At 37.9% G+C, this 25,210-nt stretch overlaps 1 protein-coding gene across 1 annotated transcript; it reads right to left on the bottom strand.

The window, feature by feature from the left end:
* Positions 1-359: 359 nt before the first annotated feature.
* Positions 360-19,039, bottom strand: LOC142742424 (annexin A1-like). The gene is made up of 12 exons (XM_075852153.1): positions 18,965-19,039; positions 17,409-17,508; positions 15,326-15,420; positions 13,113-13,226; positions 12,427-12,517; positions 11,392-11,471; positions 8,790-8,846; positions 8,558-8,651; positions 7,982-8,077; positions 6,105-6,163; positions 1,222-1,344; positions 360-484 (listed from the first exon to the last, which is right to left on the bottom strand). Exons 1-12 carry the CDS (start codon positions 19,037-19,039, stop codon positions 425-427), a joined length of 1,044 nt encoding a protein of 347 aa, XP_075708268.1. The 3' UTR covers positions 360-424.
* Between the last annotated feature and the right edge of the window lie 6,171 nt (positions 19,040-25,210).

The following is a 25,210-nucleotide window of genomic DNA, read 5'->3' as shown; positions in this document are numbered from 1 at the left end:
ACATGCAAACGTGCAATAGTTATTTTATATGCTATAACACGTGTCAACAATAGATGGCAGTGTGTACTAAGAATTATTGGGGGAAATTTATTTTAGACGCCAGTCTTAATAGGGAATAAGCTGGAGTAAGATATTACTATGGGGCCCACCTCTTTTCTGTGTAAGGTACTGGTTGGGTGACAAAAAAAAATAAAAAAATATATGTGTTTCTGAAGTAAAAACTTTATTATACATAAAAGAAATGCAATTGTCCATTAAAATGTTTTACTTTGTACTTTTGTTGTTGTTAATAATATATTGGCAGACCAAAGCTATTCAAAATTAATCACATATATTTATATGAGTAACTTTCTTCACATTAATAGATTGTATGGAAGATAATGAAAATTGTTTATATTTTCTTTGTCATGCATTTCGATCACGATTACTCATCATAGCCAGCGAGGGCAACGAGAACAGTTTCATAGTCTCCATTTGTTTCATCCTAAAATGAAAGGTATATGTTCAATTAATAAAGATCATACTTACTAAAAAAGGAGTATTATGTTAAGTATATTTTCCAGTGTCACATAGTTGACTCTTGCCTTCCACGGTAAGGCTGGGTTCACACAGAGTTTTTTTGCAGGCGGAAAATCTGCCTCGAAATTCCGTTTGGAATTTTGAGGCAGATTTTGCTCTGCCTGCACGCCGATTTTCATGGCGTTTTTTCGCCCGCGACCATTGAGCGCTGTGGGCAAAAAACGCCGGGAAATACGCTTCCTCTGCCTCCCATTGATGTCAATGGGAGGTCAGAGACGTAAATGCCCTAAGATAAGGCGTGTCACTTATTTTTCAAGCGAGACGGTTTTACCGTGTGAACTGGCCCTTACATGTAAGAAACAATTGTTACCAGTCCAAACTTTCCCATCACTATTCAGCCAAATGTACATATTATTTCTATGGAGCAGCTTAATGCCGCTTATCTCCAGGAAATACAACTGAAAAAAATCTATCCCATTTGATACAGCCAACATTGAGGAAACACGTGGAATTCCACATAGATATAAGATTGCTTGCCAGAACTTTTCAAAATTGGTGGAATCTGCTGACAAAAATGTAATGTCTTTGAGCATTTTTACTGTTTATGAGCAAGGTCTATGGAACTTTGCATTTACTAAACATACTATTTTTTTACATGTTTCCAACCCAATTCCTCCACAAAAAAAAACATAGAATACATACCATCAGAGCATTACGCAGGGGTTTGCCATAAAGCTTCTTGAACTGAGCTTTAATGTCTTTCATATCAATTTCTTGCCGTGAAACCATGATCCGGTTGACTATTTTGTCACGAGTTCCCAATCCCTATGACAAGTAGATAATTATATTGTTAAAGTAGAATTTACCTTATTCGGTGACCCTTTGCCACCCATGCATGTCCTATTTTGTAATGAAGTATTGAAAATATGATTTAAGTTAATAGGCTTCTAATTGAGTAGTCAGGTGTAGAAAACCCCATGTCAAATACTCTGTTAGGGCAAATTGTGGTCAACATCTCTATAGAGGGCCCAGAACGTCCGTTCAACAATGTAATGCTTAATTTCTCCTGTTGGGGCGCTGCTGTGGAATTGAACATTTGCTGCCAAGTTCACCTAATGATTACAGCAGATCACAGGAGGTCTTAGTAGTTGAATTACTTGTGTTCAGTTTATCATTGGGGGGATGATTCTAACAAAAAGAGTTTGTCTAAAGTGGTCATCCTTTTTGTTGAAATTTAGAAAGGACCTATCCAAAGGCGTCAGGGCTCCGTTCAGACTTTACGACTGACACAAACTGAAACCATATGTTTCCGTTTCCATCACCATTGATTTCAATGGTGACGAATACGGTGCCAAGGGTTCCATCGTTTTTACAGGATGAATACCGTAGTCGACTACGGTATTCCTCCCGTCAAAATAGCGGAATCCTTGCACAACGGAGAGACAAACTGAAACCATTGGCACCGGATCCGTCACCATTGAAATCAATGGTGATGGAAACGGAAACCTATGGTTTCAGTTTGTGTCAGTCAGGGCTCCGTTCCGATGGAAAGTTCCGACGGAACATCAAAACGGAGCCCCGACGCAGATGTGAACGAAGCCTAAGCTCACATAATATTAGGAGAAACTTCTAAAATAAAAAAAATAATATAGGGAGTGATCAAAATGCACAAGAATGTTGTAATTTTAGGGTATGTTCACACGGCCAAATTTCAGACGTATACGAGGCGTATTATGCCTCGTTTTACGTCTGAAAATATGGTTACAATACGTCGGCAAACATCTGCCCATTCATTTGAATGGGTTTGCCGACGTACTGTGCAGACGACCTGTTATTTACGCGTCGTCGTTTGACAGCTGTCAAACGACGACTCGTAAAAATACAGCCTCGTCAAAAGAAGTGCAGGACACTTCTTTCAGACGTTTTTGGAGCTGTTTTCTCATAGACTCCAATGAAAACAGCTCCAAAAACGAGTTGGTAAAAAAATGAGTTGGTAAAAATGCGAGTTGGTAAAAAACGTCTGAAAAGCAGGGTCTGTTTTCCCTTGAAAACAGCTCTGGATTTTCAGACGTTTTGGTTGACTACGTGTGAACATACCCTTATATTTCTGCACTGTGACTATATATGTTTTAAGTATTCTTCAATGACCTTCAAATTGTTTTTGAGAAACAAATATTTAAGAATACACATCTGTACATGAGGAAGAATTAACATAGCTCATTGTCCTTGCATGCTAACATGTTAGTCGCTTCAGCAATAGCATCATTGGACTATAGCTCGGTAATTGTGGTTAAAAGGGTTGTCTAGTTTCAGCAAACTAATCTTTTTTTTTTTGTAGAATTAAAAGTTATACAATTTTCCAATATACTTTCTGTATTATTTCCTCACAGTTTTCGAGCACTCTGGTTGTTGTTTTTCAGTAGGAACCTTCATTATTTGCTTCCAGTGAATAAAATTCTGTCCATGGTCATGTGATGGACACAGGTGCTGGGATCATTAGAAGACACAGCTCTGATACACATACTGCAACTGTAACGAGCCCTGCACCTCTGTGTCCCTCACATGACCATGGACAGAATTGTATCCACTGGAAGTAAACAGTGACTACTGACTTGCACAGAAGAGAATCTACATTTCAATTGATGGGGAACAGCTACATGTTTTCTTCCCCAAAAATGTTTTTAACCCCTTGGCGACATACAAGGTACTATTGCGTTGTTGTTGCCAAGGTCTTAACCCCTTCCCACGTTTGACCTTCCTGACAGAGCCTCATTTTTCAATTCTGACATGTTTCACTTTATCTGGTAATAACTTCGAAATTCTTTTACCTACTCAAGCGATTCTGAGATTGTTTTCTCGTGGCATATTGGACTTTATGATACTGGAAAAATTTGCTCGATACGTTTAGTATTTAATTGTGAAAAACACCAAAATTTAGCGAAAAATTGCAAAAATTAGCATTTTTCTCAATTTAAATGTATCTGCTTGTACGACAGGCAGTTACATAGTTAGATAGCTTGAAAAAAGACACATGTCCATCAAGTTCAACCAAGGGATGGGAAAGTGGAAGTAAAAAATTATCTCTAATGCGAGCTTCCAGGTGAACAACATGCTCACATCTGCCACAGAGGTATGCACCCTGGAACTCCGGCTCCAGTCGTGCATACTTATGGCAAACTGTGCACTGAAGAAAACCTCCAATCTTGCTATCCATTATCCGAGTTACAACAAAACAGTGAATAATTGTCAAAGTAAAAGAAAAGAAGAGTATTTACAGGGGCTTTAACTCCGGTTTTAGAACTCCACTTATATCACAAGCCACGTAATCCACCAAGCTCAGACAGAGCCAGTTATACCGCACAAAATTGTTACTAATTAGCTTCCCGCAGATTAAAATCGCGCCGATTGTGCTGCCTGGCCCCTGTCAATCAATGTAAGAAGGGAGGGGGGTTGAACTGGGGAGCGACGTAAGAGAATTTAGGTGCAATGGTAACGCCCTCATTGCCCGTAAATGCTCATTAGCATAAACCTAATAAATCTTATTTCTCTACAAAGGAGGCAGTAAGCAGAAACTGAAAATAAACGCTAGAAACAGGTTAGTCTCCCCTACAATTACTAGTTTAATACGGACATTCTGGTGACAGATGCCCTTTAACATTTTATGAGGTATTTGTCTTCAGTAGTACAAACTGGGCACAACATTTTTGTGCACTAAAAGGGCATATCAGTGCAAAATTGCAATTTTTACATTGGACCATCTGCTACGCATTCACTTCTACTGAAAAATATGTGGGGTCAAAATGCTCACTACACCCCTGATTATGCCCTACGGGGTGTAGTTTCCAAGATAGGGGTCATTACTTGCGGGTTTGTTTTACTATTTGACCTCGGAGCCCTGCAATTGTGGGCCAATGCTGTGAATATACCAAAATAGGCCTCAAATGTGCATATTGCTCTTCAATTCTGAGCCCTGTTATATGTCCAGGCAAATGATAAATGCCTTGAGGGGTGTAGTTTCTAAAATAGGGTCACTTCTTGGGGGCTTCCACTGTACTCTGGTACCTCAGGGTTTTGCAAATGCAACATGGCGCCCAAAAATCAAATAAACAAGATCTGCATGCCAAATAGTGCTCCTGCCTTTCTGAGCCCTGCAGTGTGTCCAAACAGCAGTTTATGACCACATGTGGGGTATTTCCATACTCAGGAAAAATTGCTTTACAAATGTTGTGGTGCTTTTTCTCCTTTATCTCCTGCGGAAATGAAAAAATTCAACATTTTAGTGTAAAAAATGTTGATATTAATTTTCACAGCCTAATTCCACTAAGTTCAGCAAAATACCTGTGGGGTCTGAATGCTCACTATACCCCTTGATAAATTCTTTGGGGGCTTTAGTTTCCAAAATGGGGTCACTTTTGGAGGGTTTCCACATTTTGTTGTCCCTCAGGGGCTTTGCACATGCGACATGACACCCAAAAACTATTCCAGCAAAACATGAGCTTCAAAAGCCAAATAGCCCTTTCTGAGCCCTGCCGTGTGTCCAAACAGCAGTTTATTACCACATATGGGCCACTTCACAACTGAACTGGTCCATGTAAAAATACCCTTTTGAAATTTTCTTGAAAATGTGAGAAATTGTTGTTAAAGTTCTAAGCCTTGTAACATCCTAGAAAAATAAAAGGATGTTCAAAAAACGATGCCAACATAAAGTAGACATATGGGAAATGTTAACTAGTAACTATTTTGTGTAGTATTACGATCTGTCTTACAAGCAGATACATTAAAATTCTGAAAAATGCTAATTTTTCCAAATTTTCTCTAAATTTTGGTGTTTTTCACACATAAATATTGAATTTATCGATCAAATTTTTTTCCCTAACACAAAGTACAATATGTCACGAGAAAATAGTCTCAGAATCGCTTGAATAAGTAAAAGCATTCCCAAGTTATTACCACATAAAGTGACACATGTCCGATTTGAAAGAATAGGCTGTGTCCTGAAGGCTAAAACTGGCTGTGTCTCCAAGGGGTTAAAGGGCACAAATACTATTTTTCATCTTGCTAATTGCATTACTCTGTGCTGTCAACAAACCCTTTAACATTTCTCAACCTTTATCAAGCAAGAGAGAATTTGAGGAGCAGACACAAGATTTGAAGCCTGAATTCATAGATCACCATGAAAGAGACTCAATTGAAACTGAAGTACAAGATCGAGGAATGCAAATACACAATTTATCAGCATGATCTTTATGTCGTTTAGTGAATGATGCTAATAACAGGTCCCATTTACCTAATGTTAAAGTCAGTAATGATTCTGAGACATCCTCCCTGCCAAATGAATTCATGCTGTGGAATATTTATTTTACTGAATTGTATCATTCCATCAGTGAACTAGTACAACTAGATGAAATGTTCAAACTTCTAAGTGCTGAGTCAGTGTATTCTACAGTCATCATTTTATGTACAACCTCCTATCACAGTTGTATGCTTATACGTATGTTTGTGTACACTTTTTGTATACTATTGAAGCTTATGGAGTATTACAGTAACATGTTGATAAATAAGAAAATAATATACTTTTGACTTACCTTCATTGCATTATTCAACTTTTCAGCAAAGTATCCTGGTTTGCTAACAGCAACTTTTGCTATATAAAATAAGAAATATTGTCTTATTTTTGACCATTTCAAAGCCAACAGTTTAGACTAAAATGAAGATTGAATAAAGGATAGAATAACCATGTAAAACAGCATCCGATGGAGAATGCCCCCATTTTCTTCATATTCATAGAGAATCTAACATTAAAAGATTATTATTCGTCCGTGCGACGCGCGTGATTTTCACGCGCGTCGTACGGACCTATAATAGTCTATGGGGCAGTGCAGACAGTCCGTGAAGTCAATGGGTGCGTGAAAACACGCATGTCACACGGAAGCACTTCCGTGTGAAGAGCGTGATTCGCGCAAAAGCAGTGAAAAGGATGAATGAAAACAGAAAAGCACCACGTGCTTTTCTGTTTACAAACATCCAAACGGAGTGTCATAATGATGGCGGCTGCACGAAAACCACACAGCCGCGCACCATATGGTGATGACACACGGAGCTGTTAAGTGCCTTTTGCACACGCAAAACGTTGCGTTTTTTACGTGGGCAAAATGCACACGCTCGTGTAAACTAGGCCTGTCACTGTATGCAATTGGAAGTCTATGGAAGTTGCATTATGGCACTATATAACTTGGAGGATGTATGGAGCGCTAATACAATGGTGTGCATGAGTCCTGATTTAAAGGGAATGTGTCGCTAGAAATTTTTTATTTTTTTTTCAGTTAAACAGTTAGTATATAAGTGATTACACATTGTTTTAATTTTTAATTTTTTTAATTTTTTCACAAGTCAGGAAATATTATAAATTAGATTCTAATTTATAACATTTCCATGTGCTGGTCACTATAGGGAGCAATTGCCAAAATTGCAGCATTGGCAATGTGGTAAAGCAACCTCATTGCTTTATGCTGCAAATTTGGAGTAGACACACTCACTCTAGTGTCCTCACACAATCCCCCCTCCCTTATTCTAGCTAGTGCCAGGAGGAGGGGGTTGAACCTTCAAACCGCCTACACTGTGTGCCGCCATTTTCTGAGCGAATGCACAGTGTAGGAGCATTAGATACAGTGGTAATCAGACAGTATAACACGAACATACACGAACATAATACACACATCACATACACAAACATAACTTACCTGCTCCTGTCGCCGCTGCCGCCTCTGCTCCTATACCTTGCGTCTTCGCTGCCTTGAACATATGTCCGGAAGCCGCGACCGGATGTTGTCATCTTACTGTCTAGCCGCGGCTTCCGGTCCACATGAAAATGGCACCGGATTTCGCTCTGCCGAAGACCTTCCTTTTGGTCTGTGTGGGAGCGGCGCATGCGCCTTTCCCACACAGACGGCGTACGCTATAGTGAATGGAACGGCTCCCGTTCGCATTCTCTATGGGGATGTATGTGCCGTATTCCATCTCTGTACTGTATGTGTCGTTAATCGACACATACAGAGATGAAAAAAAGAAATGGCAGACCCCATAGAGAAGTAAAAGTAAGAAAAAAGTAAAAAGTACAACACAAGAACACAAATAAATAAAATTTATTTTAATATCATACTAAAAGCAATATTATATATAAAAAAAAAATATTTCGTGACACCTTCCCTTTAAGATGTTACTAAGGAATGTAAGTATTTCACTTCCATTTTTTTAGGCTAGGTTTTCGCACAGATAGTATTTATGTGTGCAATTGTGGGGCAGTATTATGTAAAAGAAATGTTCTTACATTGTGTCTATAAAGAATGATGTTTGTGCAATACAACATGTAAAAACAAAACCCATTGTATTTTGAAAGCATTTTTTAATATCTTTATTATTATTATTATTTTTAATTATAAAAAAGCAATGTATTCATACATACCAATAGCCACCAAACTGCTCTCAATATCCCCCTTAAGCTTCAAATCCAGTGCCTTGTTTAGGTCATGTTTGCTGTACTTTGCATAGTTTTTAAATACTACAAAAATAAATGAATACATAAAAAATATTAAATAATATAAACCATCATAAAACATTTTATTATTATTTTCTAAGAATTTGTAAAAATGGTAATGATTTAAAAGAGTATTCCCATTTGAAGCATTTATGGTATATCAACCTATCAGGAGAGGAAGGGTTGTCAAAATTGGCTGCAATGGAGATGTGACTACACTTGCATGCGGCTTTCTCAATTAAAACCAATGAGCGTTATGAAAAGAGCCACACAGGCAGCACTCTCCATTAAAGACGATGCAGCTATCAGTCGCTTTACATAAGCAAACAGGGGTCAGGGAGCTTCCATTTTCCTGATAGTAAATATGTCATACATGCTTCAGATGAGAGAACCCTTTTAAAATATTTTAAGTTCATGCATATTCAGCGTGTATCTCCATTCTTTATATTATTATTATTATTATTATTATTATTATTACTACTGTTATTAATATTTTATAATTACCTTGATTTAAATGTAGAAAACTTCTACTAGTAAAAATGTCTACGAATATAGGCACATCAGCTTTTTTCTTATTTTCTCCTGCTTCAAATAATGCCTAGTTAAATATAGAACATATTTATGTGTAATAGGGCAATATTATAATAGGGATAGGGATATAATAGGAATATCATGAAAATATAAATAGTAAACTATAAAAATATATTAGACTAATTGTATTCACTATATAATTTACCTTGGCATCTTTGTCAGCTGTATCTTCATTAACATAGCAGTCTTCACTACGTTCCCCCTGAAAACAAAGTTAAAATACATATGTTTTTATTATTATTATTATTATTATTATTATTATTAATATTATTATTTATAGACTATGGCTTGGTTTGCATAAACATCACATATGTAAATTATTCTAAAAATATACCAATAATAAATAGTATGAATGGTGATACTCCCTCACCACAAGGATTGTTTTTTACTAGTAAATACTCCACAAAAATGAGAGAAAAAATCACTGGAGTTGGACTGGAGTTTATAATAAAATATAACTTTTACGTAACACCTTAACGACGAAAGACGGATATATCTGTCCTATGCAGGATCTAGTTCCCGCATAAGGACAGATATATCCATTCTCTGATCGCGCGGGTACTGCCAGTGTACCCATGCGATCAGCGGCAGGAGCACGGCTGTTATACACAGCCTGACTCCTGCCCCAACTGCTGAAATCGAAGTGTGCTCCGATTCTGGCAGTTTAACCCATTAGGGTATGTTCACACGGCCAAATTTCAGACGTATACGAGGCGTATTATGCCTCGTTTTACGTCTGAAAATAGGGCTACAATACGTCGGCAAACATCTGCCCATTCATTTGAATGGGTTTGCCGACGTACTGTGCAGACGACCTGTCATTTACGCATCGTCGTTTGACAGCTGTCAAACGACGACTCGTAAAAATACAGCCTCGTCAAAAGAAGTGCAGGACACTTCTTTCAGACGTTTTTGGAGCTGTTTTCTCATAGACTCCAATGAAAACAGCTCCAAAAACGAGTTGGTAAAAAAATGAGTTGGTAAAAATGCGAGTTGGTAAAAAACGTCTGAAAAGCAGGGTCTGTTTTCCCTTGAAAACAGCTCTGGATTTTCAGACGTTTTGGTTGACTACGTGTGAACATACCCTTAGATGCCGCTGTCAATAGTGACAGCGGCATCTAATGTGTTTGACAGAGGGAGGGAGCTCCCTCTGTCACCCCATCGGCGGCCTCACAGAGAAATCAGGTTTCCATGGCAGCCGGGGTCCTAACAAAGGCATGGCCTAATAGATTGCCTGTCAGTTTTACACTGGCAGGCAATAATGCTTTGGTATACTAAGTATACTAAGTATACCAAAGCATTATATCTGCAATCTAAAGATCACAAAGTAAAGTGCCCTAGTGGGACAAAAAAAAGTAAAATAGTGTAATAAAGTTTATGAAAAAAAAAAAAAAAAAGATGACAGTAAAAATAAAATAAAAACAATTTTTCCCCCAAAAAGTGGTTTTATTTAGTAAAAGTGTCAAAACAAATAACACATACATATATAAGGTATCGCCGCGATCGTAACGACTCAAACAACAAAATGAACACAATAATTAAACTGCCGGATGAACGGCCGGACAAAAAAAACAATGGCAAAATAGTTTTTTTTCTCCCACACCCCCCATAAAAAAAAAAATAAAAGTTAATCAATAAGTCCCATGTACCCCATAATAGTACTAATGAAAACTACACCTTGCCCCGCAAACATCAAGCCCACACACGGCCACATTTGATGGAAAAATAAAGAAGTTACGGCTCTTGGAATGCAGTGATGCAAAAACAAGTAAATTTTTTTATAAAAGGGTTTTTATTGTGCAAACGTAGGGAAACAGATAAAACCTTTACATATTTGGTATCCCTGTAATCATGCCAACCCATAGAATAAAGGTAACATGTTATTTACGCTGCATAGTAAATAGTGTAAATTTATAACGTGAAAATCAATGCTGGAATAACTGCTTATTTTCAGTTCTCTCCTAAAATAAAGTTAATAAAAGTTAATCGATATATTATATGCACCCAAAAATGGTGCAATTGCAAAATACAACTCGTCCCGCAAAAAACAAGCCCTTATACGGTTATGTTGATGGAATAAAAAAAAAGTTACGACTGTTGGAATTCGACCGCGAGAAGACAAAAAATAATCCTTGGTCATTAATGCGCAAAATGGCCTGGTCATTAAGGCGTAAAGTACAATATACATTAGTTAGAATAAAATACATGCATAGTAGGCAAAAAAGAAAAATTTTAATTGCATCCTCTGTAGTAGGAAGTAGGAAGGAAGATATAAGGGGTTCCAAATGTATAGACTCCTCATGGATTGCCCTTACAAAATAAAATGATCAGTTGCCACAAAACAAAATTATTAAGATTGAAGGAGTTTATATTATATCTCATATTTTTAGGGTTCCCATATTACCTACATAAACAATGTTATTTAGGACTGTAGTTGAATTGGGGGTTTGTATGATAACCCCCCCCCCCCCCCCCCGACCCGTTCCTATTGTAGATCGCTCTCAATATATCTTCCCACTACAGAGGATGAAATGTTGTATTTTCTTTTTTGTCTACTATGCATGTATTTTGTTCTAACTATTTTATATTGTGCTTAAGTAAAAGTTATGTTTTATTATAAACTCCAGTCCAACTCCAGTGTTTTTTTTATTTATTTTTAAATATACCACGAAAGAATCAAACAGATTTCCTTAAATGGTTTGTAATAAACATGTGTCTGCATGATCATATCTAGAAATGGACTATACCTTCAATAGGGCCAGCAGCACCTTCTGAAAATCCCCAGATGTATCATCGATGATATCCTTTTCAAGATCAGTTTTATATTCTAGAAAGCAAAAATATTGTTAATGTAAATATTTTTTGTTATTTATCTACAAGTAATACACAGTGGAAAAATAAAGAGAAACATTGTATTTCTCAACTTGCAGAAGGCTACCAAAGACTTAGGTTCACCACGTTTCAGCTACTCATCTGACTTTTGTTAGGTTAGAAGTTCTTACTCAGGGGTGGTTAGATAGATTTCTGATTTCAATGTCAATAAACTTATATGTTAACAGATAATGTTACAAAATGGTATGGCACTGTGCCTAGTAAACATTGAAGGTAACGCACCACTGAGCCAAGTGCCGTGGCCCCTTCACTTAGCTAATTGATGGGGGTGTCAGGAGTTGAACCCCTGCTGACCTGATATTAATGGCCTATCCAAATCCGAATTGGCCATCAAAGTCAAGAAAAAACATGATTTATATTTAATGCTACTTCACAATTCAAAACATTATCCTAAAAAGGAGTTTATAGGATTCAGAAGAATGCCAAAGTAAAGCTGGTTCAAATTTTTGGACTTAGAGTATTGGGTCAATTATTGACCTTAGGGTATTACCCTTAGGGCCAATGTATTGCATGTTTTGCCACCAGTTAACACTAATCATCAAACTGTAACTAAATACCAGATAGCGTGTTGGCCAGATTCACACAGTAAATTTATTTATGCATCTTAACCATAAAAAGGAGGGTATACAATAAGGAGGAGGTACAGGTCAATCCTTAATACATGTCCTCCCTATAGGATTCACTTATAGCTTTAACTAAAAAAAAAAAATCACCAAAAACACATGTATGTATAAAAACTGCCCTGTGTGAATATGAACTAACCACAGTTTCAGCAATAATCTGCCAAGTAAGCTATTGTCTATGTCTTATCTCATGGAGCAAATACATGTATGGTATATGCACAGGTCAATAACAAGAATTAGTTACGGCATGGTTCACTGACTAGATACCTGCTTTGTAGGCTTCCTTGATCTGCTTGATTTGCTGATTTGATCTTGTTACCAAAATTTCAATGATTGTGTCTTCATTTGTCCCAAGACCCTTTAGGAGTTTTACATAATCAAATTAATTACTGTTATTGCATTGTTCAGGGCAAATAGTGGAGCTGCATTTTAGTTAGATAAGAGGCTTTGCATAGACAGCTTTACAATACCTCGCTGCATTTTAGTATATGACATCCTTGCAAAATTTTCTTTATAACATAATTTTTCTTTTAATCAGTTTTGCTAATTCTTCATACATTTGAGGTTGTGGTTACATAGTTAGAACGGTTAAAAAAAAGATACATGTCCATCAAGTCCTATCAGTGATAGGGAGAAGATGCAGATGAAGGAAATTTGGGAGGGTTAAATTTACAATTTTGTTTTTCCATATTGATCCAGAGAATGACAAAAAAAAACAGAAGTCATAAGCCAATGTGCCCTAATGAGGCCGCACTAATGCTTTGTAAAGCGGAAATATCATGTCCATCCTGCGAGTCCATGCCTCTTTTAATACATGGTCTGAACAGAGCCTATGAAAACAATATCCTATAAATCCTAGAACAGAATGCTAGAATATGACGATAGAAAAAAATCTAGCTGAAATAGCTCATTCCTTTACATCTCACATGAAGTACAACACAACAGTTCAATACCTTTATTGCGTTTTTTAGTTCATAAGCATCCAATTGTGCTGGAGTTTTCAACATATCCAGTATCACATCTTCAAGATTACCACTCAGAGCTTTCTTTAGAGCTTCTTCCAGAGTCTAGAAAATAATAGAAAAGTTGTACTTATATCTATGTTATATAGTACATTAGTAGAAATATTTTTTATGACGGTGCTCCAGTAATAAGTGTATCAGATAATGATTTTGGCTAGCTCACATTCCAGATACCTAGAACGTACTCTAGGACAAACGACATCTTTGCTGTTCTGTGTGGTACGAACATTTTTTTCTGTATGATGTTCAGTAAAAGTGCCATATACAGATGTAGTGACACATATGGCACCACATGGACATACAGAAACCTCCATAGAATAAAATTAGTACCATATTTTGGATCTGGAGCATATAAAACTGGTACAGATCTTTAACCCTTTCATGCCGACAATCTGTAGATTCACGTCATAGCCGCTTATACCCCATGCAGCCAGGACATGAATCTGCAGACCACTGCATAGTGCTGAGGAGAGCGCTCTGACGCTGGCGGTGTCAGTGTCCTCGGCTTCCCAGCAACCTGTTCTCTGACAGCCGAACCGATTGGTTCGGCTACTGAGCATGTGATCACCATGATTAACCGATCATGGTGATCTCTGAAAAGTTTCTTTGCCAACAAACTTTTCCCACTTGTCATCTCCTTTCAGCCTCCTTCACTCTGTCACAGTGTTTCATAGAGAAGGCGACTGATCGAGAGAAGACAGAAGAAAAGTAAATAAAAGCATTACATACAATTGTGTGTATGTGTATATATGTATAGGCTTGAGAAAGGCTCCAGTGAACGGAGCTGAAACGTTGCACGGGCAATAAAAGTACCCACTTTTTTCACCCTTACTATTGGAGTTGCTGCTCATTTTTTGTCTTCTGTGTATCTGGGACTTGGTCTGTCCCTTAGAGCCTGCACCCACACGCTGCCGGTGCTGCTGGACTTAATATATTTCTGTATATGTATATATATATATATATATATATATGTATATATATATATGTATATATATATATATATATACATATATATATACACACACACACACACACACACACACACACATCTACAAAGTATATAGAAAGTATATACTTTGTATTCCCTGTGCTCCTTAGTATTAGAATAGGCAGGCAGGAATAGTAGGTTAGTTAGCGTGATATGTAACAGAAAAAATTGCAAACTTTATTGAAAAAAATCACAAATATTAAAAGATGAGTCATGCAAAGCATGAATAAAAACGTTCATCTAATGCAAGAGATACATGTACAAAAATGGGTGACATGACACATATAAACAATGTATAGCTGTCATATCTTATATGTCATTTTTTGCATTATTGCTTTGATTATACAACTAATCAGTCTATCTGCTCCAATATAACAGCTATACATTGTTTATATGTGTCATGTCACCCATTTTTGTACATGTATCTCTTGCATTAGATGAACGTTTTTATTCATGCTTTGCATGACTCATCTTTTAATATTTGTGATTTTTTTCAATAAAGTTTGCAATTTTTTCTGTTACATATGCTGTGTTAATTGTACCCCACACTTTATAGGCTATACATTAGATGTTGAGGGTCAATGCACCAAGGAATACTTGGTTTTATTAAAGATCTTGTCTTTAATTTAGTTCACGACATTCTCTCTTACATATATTAGCGAGATCGCTTCCTGTCTGTACCAATAGGTTCTTGTTAGTTAGCGTGATACTAAATTGTTAGTTAGTTAATTCATACATTAAATATTTAGTGTAATTTAATAAATTACACTAAATCTGGCACTTTTTTGATCAATTGTTTATTTGTAATATAAAATATGTGTTGCATATGTAGTAAAAATATATATTTTTAAAAGTGTGATTTGTTCTAAAAAAAAAAAAGCTAAAAAAAAATGGTGAAGTTATCCGAAGTAGTTCAAAAGTTATGACAGTTTAAAAGAATGTATAGCAAAACTTTAAATTTAGGCCTGGTCATTGAGGCATCAATGAACCTTGGTCCTGAAACGGCTAATACAGCAGTGTGCATGAAGCCTAATATTTGTCATAGCAATTCATAGTAATTGTAGATATTTAACATTGCTGGTCTAAATTTAAAAAATTCTGTGTTTTCTCCAAAAAATCTCATTGTACTTAAAAATGTATCTTATATTTTTCATACCTTTCCTGTTTGTTTTTGGTAAGCTGCTTTAATCTCTTGACGCTGTGCATTAGTTCTCTTAGTTAGGATATCGATAATACTTCCCGCATCGATTTCTAATGAACAGAATTATTAAAAGAAACACATTTGTTAATATATATTTGTTACTATAACACACAAGTTAAAATAAATACAAGACCATAGAAGAATGCTCACGTTCAAGAAGCATGTTGGTAAATTGAATTATCTTTAAATTATATTTTTGCTATCATGTTTTAACTATGGTAAATTTTATTCCTTCATAAGAATTTTTATAGAGATTCCACGGGAAGAGCACTACACCAGTTGCTCTTTGTTCTGCTTTATTTCTTATGAATATAGTTTGAATCTTTGGTTTATATCTAGCAAAGCATAGGCTTCAAAACTCACCCAATAGTTTTTGCAGTGATGATAACCAATAAGTCCCATGAACTATATACATATGTTAAGCAATACTGCCCACCCTACAACCCCACCCAAGCTTCACCTGTTTGTGACTGTAAGGGGAGATTCACACGAACGTTGCGTTTTTGCGCGCGCAAACAGCGCAGCGTTTTGCGAGCGCAAAAACCATTTGACAGCTGCGTGTGTCATGCGTGTCTGATGCGCGGCTGCGTGATTTTCGCGCAGCCGGCATCATAGAGATGAGGCTTGTCAACGCCCGTCACTGTCCAAGGTGCTGAAAGAGCTAAATCTTTCAGCACCCTCGACAGTGAATGCCGAACACAACAGCGAAAAACCTGTAAAAAAAAAAGATAAAGTTCCTACTTACCGAGAACTTCCCGGCCGTTGCCTTGGTGACGCGTCCTTGGTGACGCGTCCTTGGTGACGCGCCTCTCTTGACATCGGGCCCCACCTCCCTGGATGACGCAGCAGTCCAAGTGACCGCTGCAGCCTGTGCTTGGCCTGTGATTGGCTGGAGCTGTCACTTGAACTGAAGTGTCATCCCGGGAGGTCGGACTGCAGGAAGGAGACAGGAGTAATCGGTAAGTTAGAACTTCGGTTTTTTTTTACAGGTTAATGTATTTTGGGATCGCTAGTCACTGTCCATGGTGCTGAAACAGTTTAACTCTTTCAGCACCATGGACAGTGACTATCTCCTGACGTCGCGTACCGATAATTTTTTTGCCGGGATCGGCCAAAACGAGTTTGGCCGAACCCGGTGAAGTTCGGTACGCTTGTCCGGCTTCGCTCATCGCAAAGACACTCCGTTTGGATGTTCGGAAACAGAAAAGCACGTGGTGCTTTTCGGTTTTCATTCATCCTTTTCACTGCTGTTGCGCGAATCACGCTCGTCCCACGGAAGTGCTTCCGTGTGGTGCGCGTGATTTTCACGCACCCATTGACTTCAATGGGTGCGTGATGCGCGAAATACGCAGAGTTATTGAACCTGTCGCGCTTTTTGCGCAGCAGACAAACGCTGCGCAAAAAGCACGGACTGTCTGTACTGCCCCATAGACTTGTATTGGTCCATGCGTGCCGCGTGAAAACCACGCGGCCCGCACGGACCGAATACACGCTCGTGTGAATCCCCCCTTAGGGTTCATTCATACGAGCGAGAATCTCGTCTGTGTGCTGTGTGTTGAAACAACGCACAGCACACGGACCCATTGATTTCAATGGGGCTATTGACACATGCGTTGTTTTTCACACAGCGAGTGTCAGTTGCGTGAAACGCACTGCATGTCCTATATTGGTGCGATTTCACGCACCTAGCTGCCCATTGAAGTCACTGGGTGTGTGAAAACCACGGAGAGCACAAAGATGAACATCCATGTGCTGTCTGTGTTTTATACATCAAATACATTGAAAAAAAAAAGTGCGTGAAAAACACATGCCATTCGCAAAGCACACTGATGCATAACGCAACACACACAAACAGATTTACGTGCATTTTTTACGCGCATAAATCTGTCACGCTTGTGTGAATGTAGCCTAAAAGTGTCTGATGATTTGTTTCTATCATATCTACTGTTCATATAATAATAAATGGAACACTAAAATGCTACTATGAATTGTACTGTCAGTGACAATAATTGTAATATCATGAATGTTATACTCTTACCCTTTCCAGTTGTTGCCTTTTCCAAAGCATTTACATCTTCCGCTGGATTAAACCTGGGACGAGCTTGCAAATCTGACCCTCCATGCACTCCTTGGGCTTCCTAAGAATATACATTTTATAAACACATATATTATTTTTGCTCCAGTAAATAATAGAATAACTGTGTCATTTCTTGTTAATATTACATTTAATAGAATGCATCTTTTAATAATAGACATATCAACAAGCAAAGAGTTTTTTCAAAGATGGCAAGACTGAATAGCGCTTATGCCAAAAAGAAGGATAAAGTTATTATAAGAATGTGTTCAGACGTGGCAACAAAATTCCGCCGCAGAGTTTTGCTGCAAATCTGCATTGAGATTGCGTCAAAATCTGATTTGAAAATCTGCAGTTGACTTAAAAACTGTTCACATTATTTCCACTACATATTGTGAAAACTCCATTCACATGTATAATACTTAAATTTGGATTACGCAAACGGCAACATCTGCGACAAATCTACCATATTTGAACGTGGGCTTTACTGGAAATAACCATCTTATGTACTAGTATATTTTGGCACATGATACATATCGGTTTGTTTTTACTTTTAATATATTGGATTTAGGAATGTGTCTGCTTTGTATTATAAACGTAATTTTGCTTTTAAAAAAAGATTTCAAAACACCATACACAGTGCATTCATTGTAAAATTCTACAAACAGAAGGTAAAGCCCTTAACCACCATCACCCCATGAATCATGAAGGAGAAGAGAGAGAGAGAGAAAAAAAAATTAGGAATCTAAATTTCTGTAAGTAGATTTAGGCTTTTCTATAATGTTTTGATTGCACTGCAATTTGTCATTTTTTATTATAAGTCCTTTAGCAGTACATTATTTTATTTTTATAAATATTCTTATTTACTGAAGTTATGTAAACTTTCATTTGGAAAAGCAGACTAATAAAACAATAGGAGTTATTATTTATATTATATTATTGTTATAAGTAATAATATTAATACTACTAGTAAAAGTGTACTTTTTTAAAGGGGTTTTCCCACGAGGGACATTTATGACATATCCACAGAATATGTCATAAATGTCAGATAGATGTGGGTCCCACCTCTGGGACCTGAACCTATCTCTAGAACGGGGCCCCCTAAATGCCGTTCTAGCTTTGTCTGCTATCACTGACTCCCGGCCACTTCCTTACTTTATAGTCGGGAGTTACAAAAACAGCGTAGCTCGCTGAGCTACACTGTTTTTGTATGCCCCATTTAACTGAATGGCAAATACGGAAGTAGCGTAGCATGCGAGCTACGCTGCTTCCGTAACTACCATTCAGTTCTATGCGGCTTACGAAAACAGCGTAGCTCAGCAAGCTACGCTGTTTTCACCTTCATGATCGGAAATCAGATGACACACAAAGAGGTAGAACAGAGTTTAGGGGGCCCCATTCTATAGATAGGTGTGGGTCCCAGAGGGACCCGCATCTATCTGACATTTGACATATTCTGTGGATATGTCATAAATGTCCCTCGTGGGAAAACCCCTTCAAAGCATTGAAGTCATACTTACAGTACAGCTCGCTTGTGTTGTTTGCTGGGCCGCTTGTAGCATTTGTTGAACAATAGAATACTTTTGTTCCTCCATTTTTTCTAAAACCGCAATACATAATTAATATTTTGAGAAAACTATAAAGTCCACTATAAATATAATATAATAAGAAAAAATGTCACACAGTTGCAGAAATAATGGTCTGGACATGATGCAGTATACCCCAATAAAGAGCAAAAAGCAGAACAAACATTCTGCCTAATTTTTCATGACCCTCAACCACAGTTTTATCATATAATTATTATAAAATATCATGGAATTTTACTAAAGTAGTAAAGTTGCTGTTTATGATGATAACGGTGCAATATACATGCAACGGGAGGAAATTGATGTAAAGGTAGGAAGGGGAGAGAGGGTTTAAAAGGAAAGTGAATTAATTTTATTTTAAAGGAGCCATTATGTCAATATGGCTAATATGTCAGGCACAGTTATATTTTAATAGAGATCTTTTACTAGTCCTATTTAGCTCTTGAAATTACTTATCTGCCATGCCCAAGATGGATTTTGGCATACTGGTCTCTTGCCACTCAACATTATTGAGTAGGAGAGTAACAACTGTAATGTCTGCTGGTAAGTATAGGTGATCAGGAACAATCCTTCTGCAGTCACATGGCTTATACTTTCCATTTTAATAAGCCTTCATAGAGGTCTACGTACCGAAAATGACTCCCTTTGACTAAGGCTACATCTTAAAACCAAGCTCCTTTACCAGAAAATGTTCTCTAGCCACTGTAGATAACTAAGCAAATAAAAAAATAATAATTACTACCCTAGCACTCACTTTCTCCCTTTTTAAAAATATTAAATCCCTTTTACATTAACTAAAACTCTTAAATCTGGGCTCAACATCAGACCGTACATACCCTTGAGTTTTATTAGTCTGGCACCGCCTGCTTGTATTTATTATAGGTTTACCATGTAAGAAACAGTAAAAATCTGGAATCAATAGTGTATTGTTGTATGGAGGAATGTAAAGGTAGCATTCCGTTCATGTCTTATCGATGGTTTTGCCAGAGTAAAAAAGTTAAATCTGTTAATAGTTTAGGTTTTATCTTAGCTGCATTCTAGTACTGCCAGAGATTAAAGTCAGCAATAAAAGGTAAAGACTTGTATAAGTTATCCAGTATGTAACCATTTACAGGAGAGATTTATGATGTATATTAGAACAATGTCTCTGTCATTCATACTTAACTCAGTAAAAAGGCAAATCTCAGAAACTTTAACGCACTTAATGTGTTTGCCCTATCACCGAAACCAACACCCACCCACTGGTTAGATCTTAGTATTGTTCTTGCTTTGAAATAACATTATGCATCAGATTTCTGGGGCGTCATCTGCAGTTTTTATTTCCACCCTTATGGGCTAGTCAGCTAAAGAAAATAATCCTTGTTTTCTGTACACTACAAGCTTTCTTTCTCTACTATACAGTGTAATGTGGGATGTCATATATATTGCACAAGTAAGTGATTAGGAAATATAATTTCATCGACTACTCCACAACATTAGTCACTTTAGTCGTAATTCTCTTTTGAAGGATCATTTCATATGCTTTAAAACAAATGTAACTCTAGGATAATTTTTATTTATTTTTTACTGTGAATCTGTGTAATGGCAGCATATTATGGGAATACTCTTCTACTAGCCATAGTTATAAATTCGCTGTATTCATGAGGGGAGTGCTTCCCCTGCCCATCCCGACCACCCCCTTCCCTACTCACCAGTGATTGATGGCTGCCATGTATAAAGCCAGATCAATGGTAGTTACTGGTTCTAGTGTCAGGGGGAGCGACCCCCATAAATATAGCAGACTCATAACTATGAGTCTGTTGCATTATTTGTTAGCTGCTATTAGCAAACGTTTTTATAATGAATTTCATCTGTATAATCACTGGGTTGCAAATTAACTCCTTCCCGACATCCGCTGTATATATACGGCACTGTCAGGCAGGGCTTCCCGCAAAGCGCAGTACCATTACGTCGCGGTGATAGTGCCGGCTCAGGAGCTGAGCCCGCACCATCACCGCTGGATGCCAGCTGTATGTTACAGGTGGCACCCTGATGTAACGGCCAGGACCAGAGCTGGCCTCCGATCCGGCCGATTAACCCCTCAGATGCTGCGTTCAATAGAGATTGCAGCATGTGAGGGGCTTTTATCCACCGGCACCCCAGCAACGTGATCGCTGGGTTGCCGGTGGCTGCAATGGCAACCAGAGGCCTAATACTGACCTCCCGGTCTCCCAGCAACGGAAGTTTCCTATGCACCACTGGGAGGCGGGGTCTAAAAGGCTTCTGGTATCATGAGCCGGCGCCATCAGCAGTGGGTGTCTGCTGTATGTTACAGCGGACACCCCGCTGTAACGGCAGGAACCAGAGCTAGCTCCGATCCCTGCCATTAACCGCTTAGATGGAGCTATCGCTGCATCTTAGTGGTTTGTAGCAAATCGGCCGACATGCCATTCAATGACAAGGTTGCCAACTGCTACTATGGCAACAGGAGGCCTAAGAATGGCCTCCTGTCTGCCATTACGAAAGCCGATTAGGCCCCAACCGGAGGCGTAGCCTGATCGGGTTGCTGTCAGTGAATAACTGACAGTTCTAATATATTGCACTACATAGGTAGTGCAATGTATTAGAACATCAATCAAACAGTTGGACCTTCAATTCCCCTAGGGGTACTTGAAAAAAAGTGTAGAAAAAAAAGTTATATATATATAAAACATATAATAAAAGTTTCAAGTAATAAAATAAAACACAATCACCCTTTTCCCTTATCAAGTCCTTTATTATTGAAAAAAAACAAAAACATATATTTGGTATCGACGCTACCGTAACGACCTAAACTATAAAAATATTATGTTATTTATTCCACGCGGTGAACAGCGTAAAACAAAAACGTAAAAAAACGATACCAGAACTTCTGTTTTTTGGTCACTTTGCCCTACAAATATTGGAATAAAAAGTGATCAAAAAGTCGCATGTATCCAAAAATGGTACCTATATAAACTATAGCTCGTTTCGCAAGCAACAAGCCCTCATACAGCCCCGTCTTTGAAAAAATGAAAACTTTATGGTTCTCACAACTTGGCGACAGAAAAAATACATTCTTTTTACAAAAGTAATTTTATTGTGCAAAAAGATGTAAAAGATAAAAAAGTGCTATAAATTAGGTATCGCCGGAATCGTACTGACCCACAGAATAAATTTAACATGTAATTTATAACGCATGCTGAAATCTGTATAAAAAAAAACTAAAAAACTATGCCAGAATTGCAGTTTTTTGGTCACCTTGCCTCCAAAAAAATAGGATAAGAAGTGATCAAATAGTCGCATGTACCACAAAATGGTACCAATAAAAACTATAGCTTGTCCTGCAAAAAAACAGCCCTCATACCACTATGTCTATCAAAAAATAAAATGAGTTAAGGCTTCCATAAGTCAGAGAAAAAAACACAATATGCAGTTGTACAGGCCCGTTTCAAGAGGCGATTTCTCAAGGCCCTAAAATTAGGGAACCAGGAAGGGGAGGGCCTAAACATATTTGCTGGAAGCGAGGGTGCCCGTATTATACCAGGACAACGCTTCCCAGCAAAATTCCCCAAACTGCAAGGGTGCAGAGTGTGGACCAAAAGGGTGAAAAGAAAGGTCATTTATCAGTAAGACAACGGCCTGTGCTTGTACTGTACTGTTTTTTTTTTCACCCAATTATTATACCACCTGACTATGCCCCTGACGTACTCTGCCCAGCTTACATATGCCCCCACATTATAAACGGAAACACCAGCAATACTCAAACAAAACTACTACCAAGCAAATCCACGCTCCAAAAGCCAAATGGTGCTCCCTCTCCTCTGAACCCTACAGCATGCCCAAACAACTGTTTACTTCTACATATATGGCATCACCATACCCGGGAGAACCCTTTTAACAATTTTTGGGGTGTGTGTCTCCAGTGGCACAAGCTGGGCATGACATATTTGCCACTGAAATAGCATATCTAGGGAAAAAGTTAAATTTTTACTTTGCACCATCCGCAGCGCAATCATTTATGGAAAAGACCTGTGGGGTGAAAATGCTCACTACACCCCTTAATAAATTGATGGGTGTAGTTTCCAAAATGGGGTCACTTCTCAGGGGTTTCTTTTATTATTTCACATCAGAGCCTCTGCAATTGTGAACCAATACTTTGTAATACACCAAATTAGGCCTCAATTTTACATGGTACTCTTTCACTCCTGAGCCCTGTTAAATGTCAAGGCAAAAGATTAGGCCACGTGTAGGGTGTTTCTAAAACCAGGAAACACAGCATAATAATTAGGGAGCTGTCTAGTTATGGTGGCACAAGCTGGGCACCAAATATTGGCATATCTATGGAAAAAAAACATTTTCACTCTGCAACATCGAGTGCACACTAATTTCTGTAAAACACCAGCGGGGTTAACATGCTCACTACACCCCTAGGTGAATACCTTGAGCAGTGTAGTTTCCAAAATGTGGTCACTTCTGGGAGGTTTCCACTGTTTTGGTCCCACAGGGGCTTTGCAAATGCGACATAGCGCCCAGAAACCAATCCAGCAAAATCTGTACTCCAAAAGCCAAATGGCGCTCCTCCCCTTCTGAGCCCTACTATGTACACAATCATCAGTTTACGACCACAAATGGAGTATTGCCGTACTCGGGAGAAATTGCTTTACAAATTTTGGGGTTGTTTTTTTCCGTTATTTGTTGAGAAAATGAAACATTTTCAGCTAAAGCTACGTCTTATTGAAGAAAAGGAATTGTTTTTATTTTCACTGCACAATTCTAAAAAAATCCATAAAATACCTGTGGGGTCAAAAGTCAAAATGTTCACTACATCCCTAGATGAAGTCCTCAAAGGGTGTAGTTTCCTAAATTGAGTCACTTTTTGTGTGTTTTCTTTGTTTTGTCCCCTCACGGGCTTTGCAAATGCGACATGGCCTCTGCAAACCATTCCTACTAAATGTGATCTCCAAAAGCCAAATCTTTCCCTTCTAAGCCTTCCGTGTTTCCAAACAGCCATTTATAACAACATGTGGGGTATTGTTTTACTCGGGAGAAATTGCTTTACAAATCTTGTGGTGCTTTTTCCCCTTTAGTCCTTGTGGAAATGAAAAAAAATTAGCTAACCTACATTCTCTTGGAAAAAATGTAGATTTTAATTTTCACAGCCTACTTCCAGTAATTTCTGCAAAAAACCTGTGCGGTCAAAATGTTTACTATACCTCTAGATAATTTCCTCAATGGGTGTAGTTTCCAAAATGGGATCACTTGTGTGGGGTTTCCACTGTTTTATCCCCTCAGGGGCTTTGCAAATGTGACATGGACTCCGCAAACCATTACTGCTAAATTTGAGCTCCAAAAGCCAAATGGCAGTCTTTCCCTTCTAAGCCCTGCCGTGTCTCCAAACAGCCGTTTATGACCACATGTGGGGTATTGTTTTACTCGGGAGAAATTGCTTTACAGATGTTGTGGTGATTTTTCCCTTTTAGTCCTTGTAGAAATTTAAAAAAAATTAGCTAAACCTACATTTTCTTTAAAAAAATATTTCAATTTTTACGTCCTAATTCCAATCATTTCTGCAATAAACCTGTAGGGTCAAAATGCTCACTATACCCCTAGATAATTTCCTTGAGGTGTGTAGTTTCCATAATGTGGTCACTTTTGGGGGATTTCCACTGTTTTGGCACGGCAAGAGCCCTTCAAACCTGACATGGTGCCTAAAATATATTCTAATAAAAAAGGCCCCAAAATCCTCTAGGTGCTCTTTTGCTTCTGAGGCTTGTGTTTCAGTCATGTGGCGCACTAGGGCCACATGTGGGATATTTCCTAAATCTGCCGAATCTGGGCAATACATATTGAGTTGCATTTCTCTGGTAAAACTTTCTGTGTTACCAAAAAAAATGAATTAAATATGAATTTCTGCAAAAAAAAAAATGAAATTTGTAAATGTCACCTCTGCTTTGCTTTAATTCCTGTGAAACGTCTAAAGGGTTAAGAAACTTTCTAAATGCTGTTTTGAATACTTTGAGGGGTGAAGTTTTTAAAATGGGGTTACTTATTGGGGGTTTCTAGTATATAAGGCCCTCAAAGCCACTTCACAACTGAACTGGCCCCTATAAAAATAGCTTTTTGAAATTTTCTTGAAAATGTGAGAAATTGCTGCTAAAGTTCTAAGCCTTGTAACGTCCT

Source organism: Rhinoderma darwinii, chromosome 1 (assembly GCF_050947455.1).
Source record: "Rhinoderma darwinii isolate aRhiDar2 chromosome 1, aRhiDar2.hap1, whole genome shotgun sequence".
NCBI classification, from domain to species: domain Eukaryota; kingdom Metazoa; phylum Chordata; class Amphibia; order Anura; family Rhinodermatidae; genus Rhinoderma; species Rhinoderma darwinii.
This window is presented reverse-complemented; position numbering and strand designations above follow the sequence as displayed.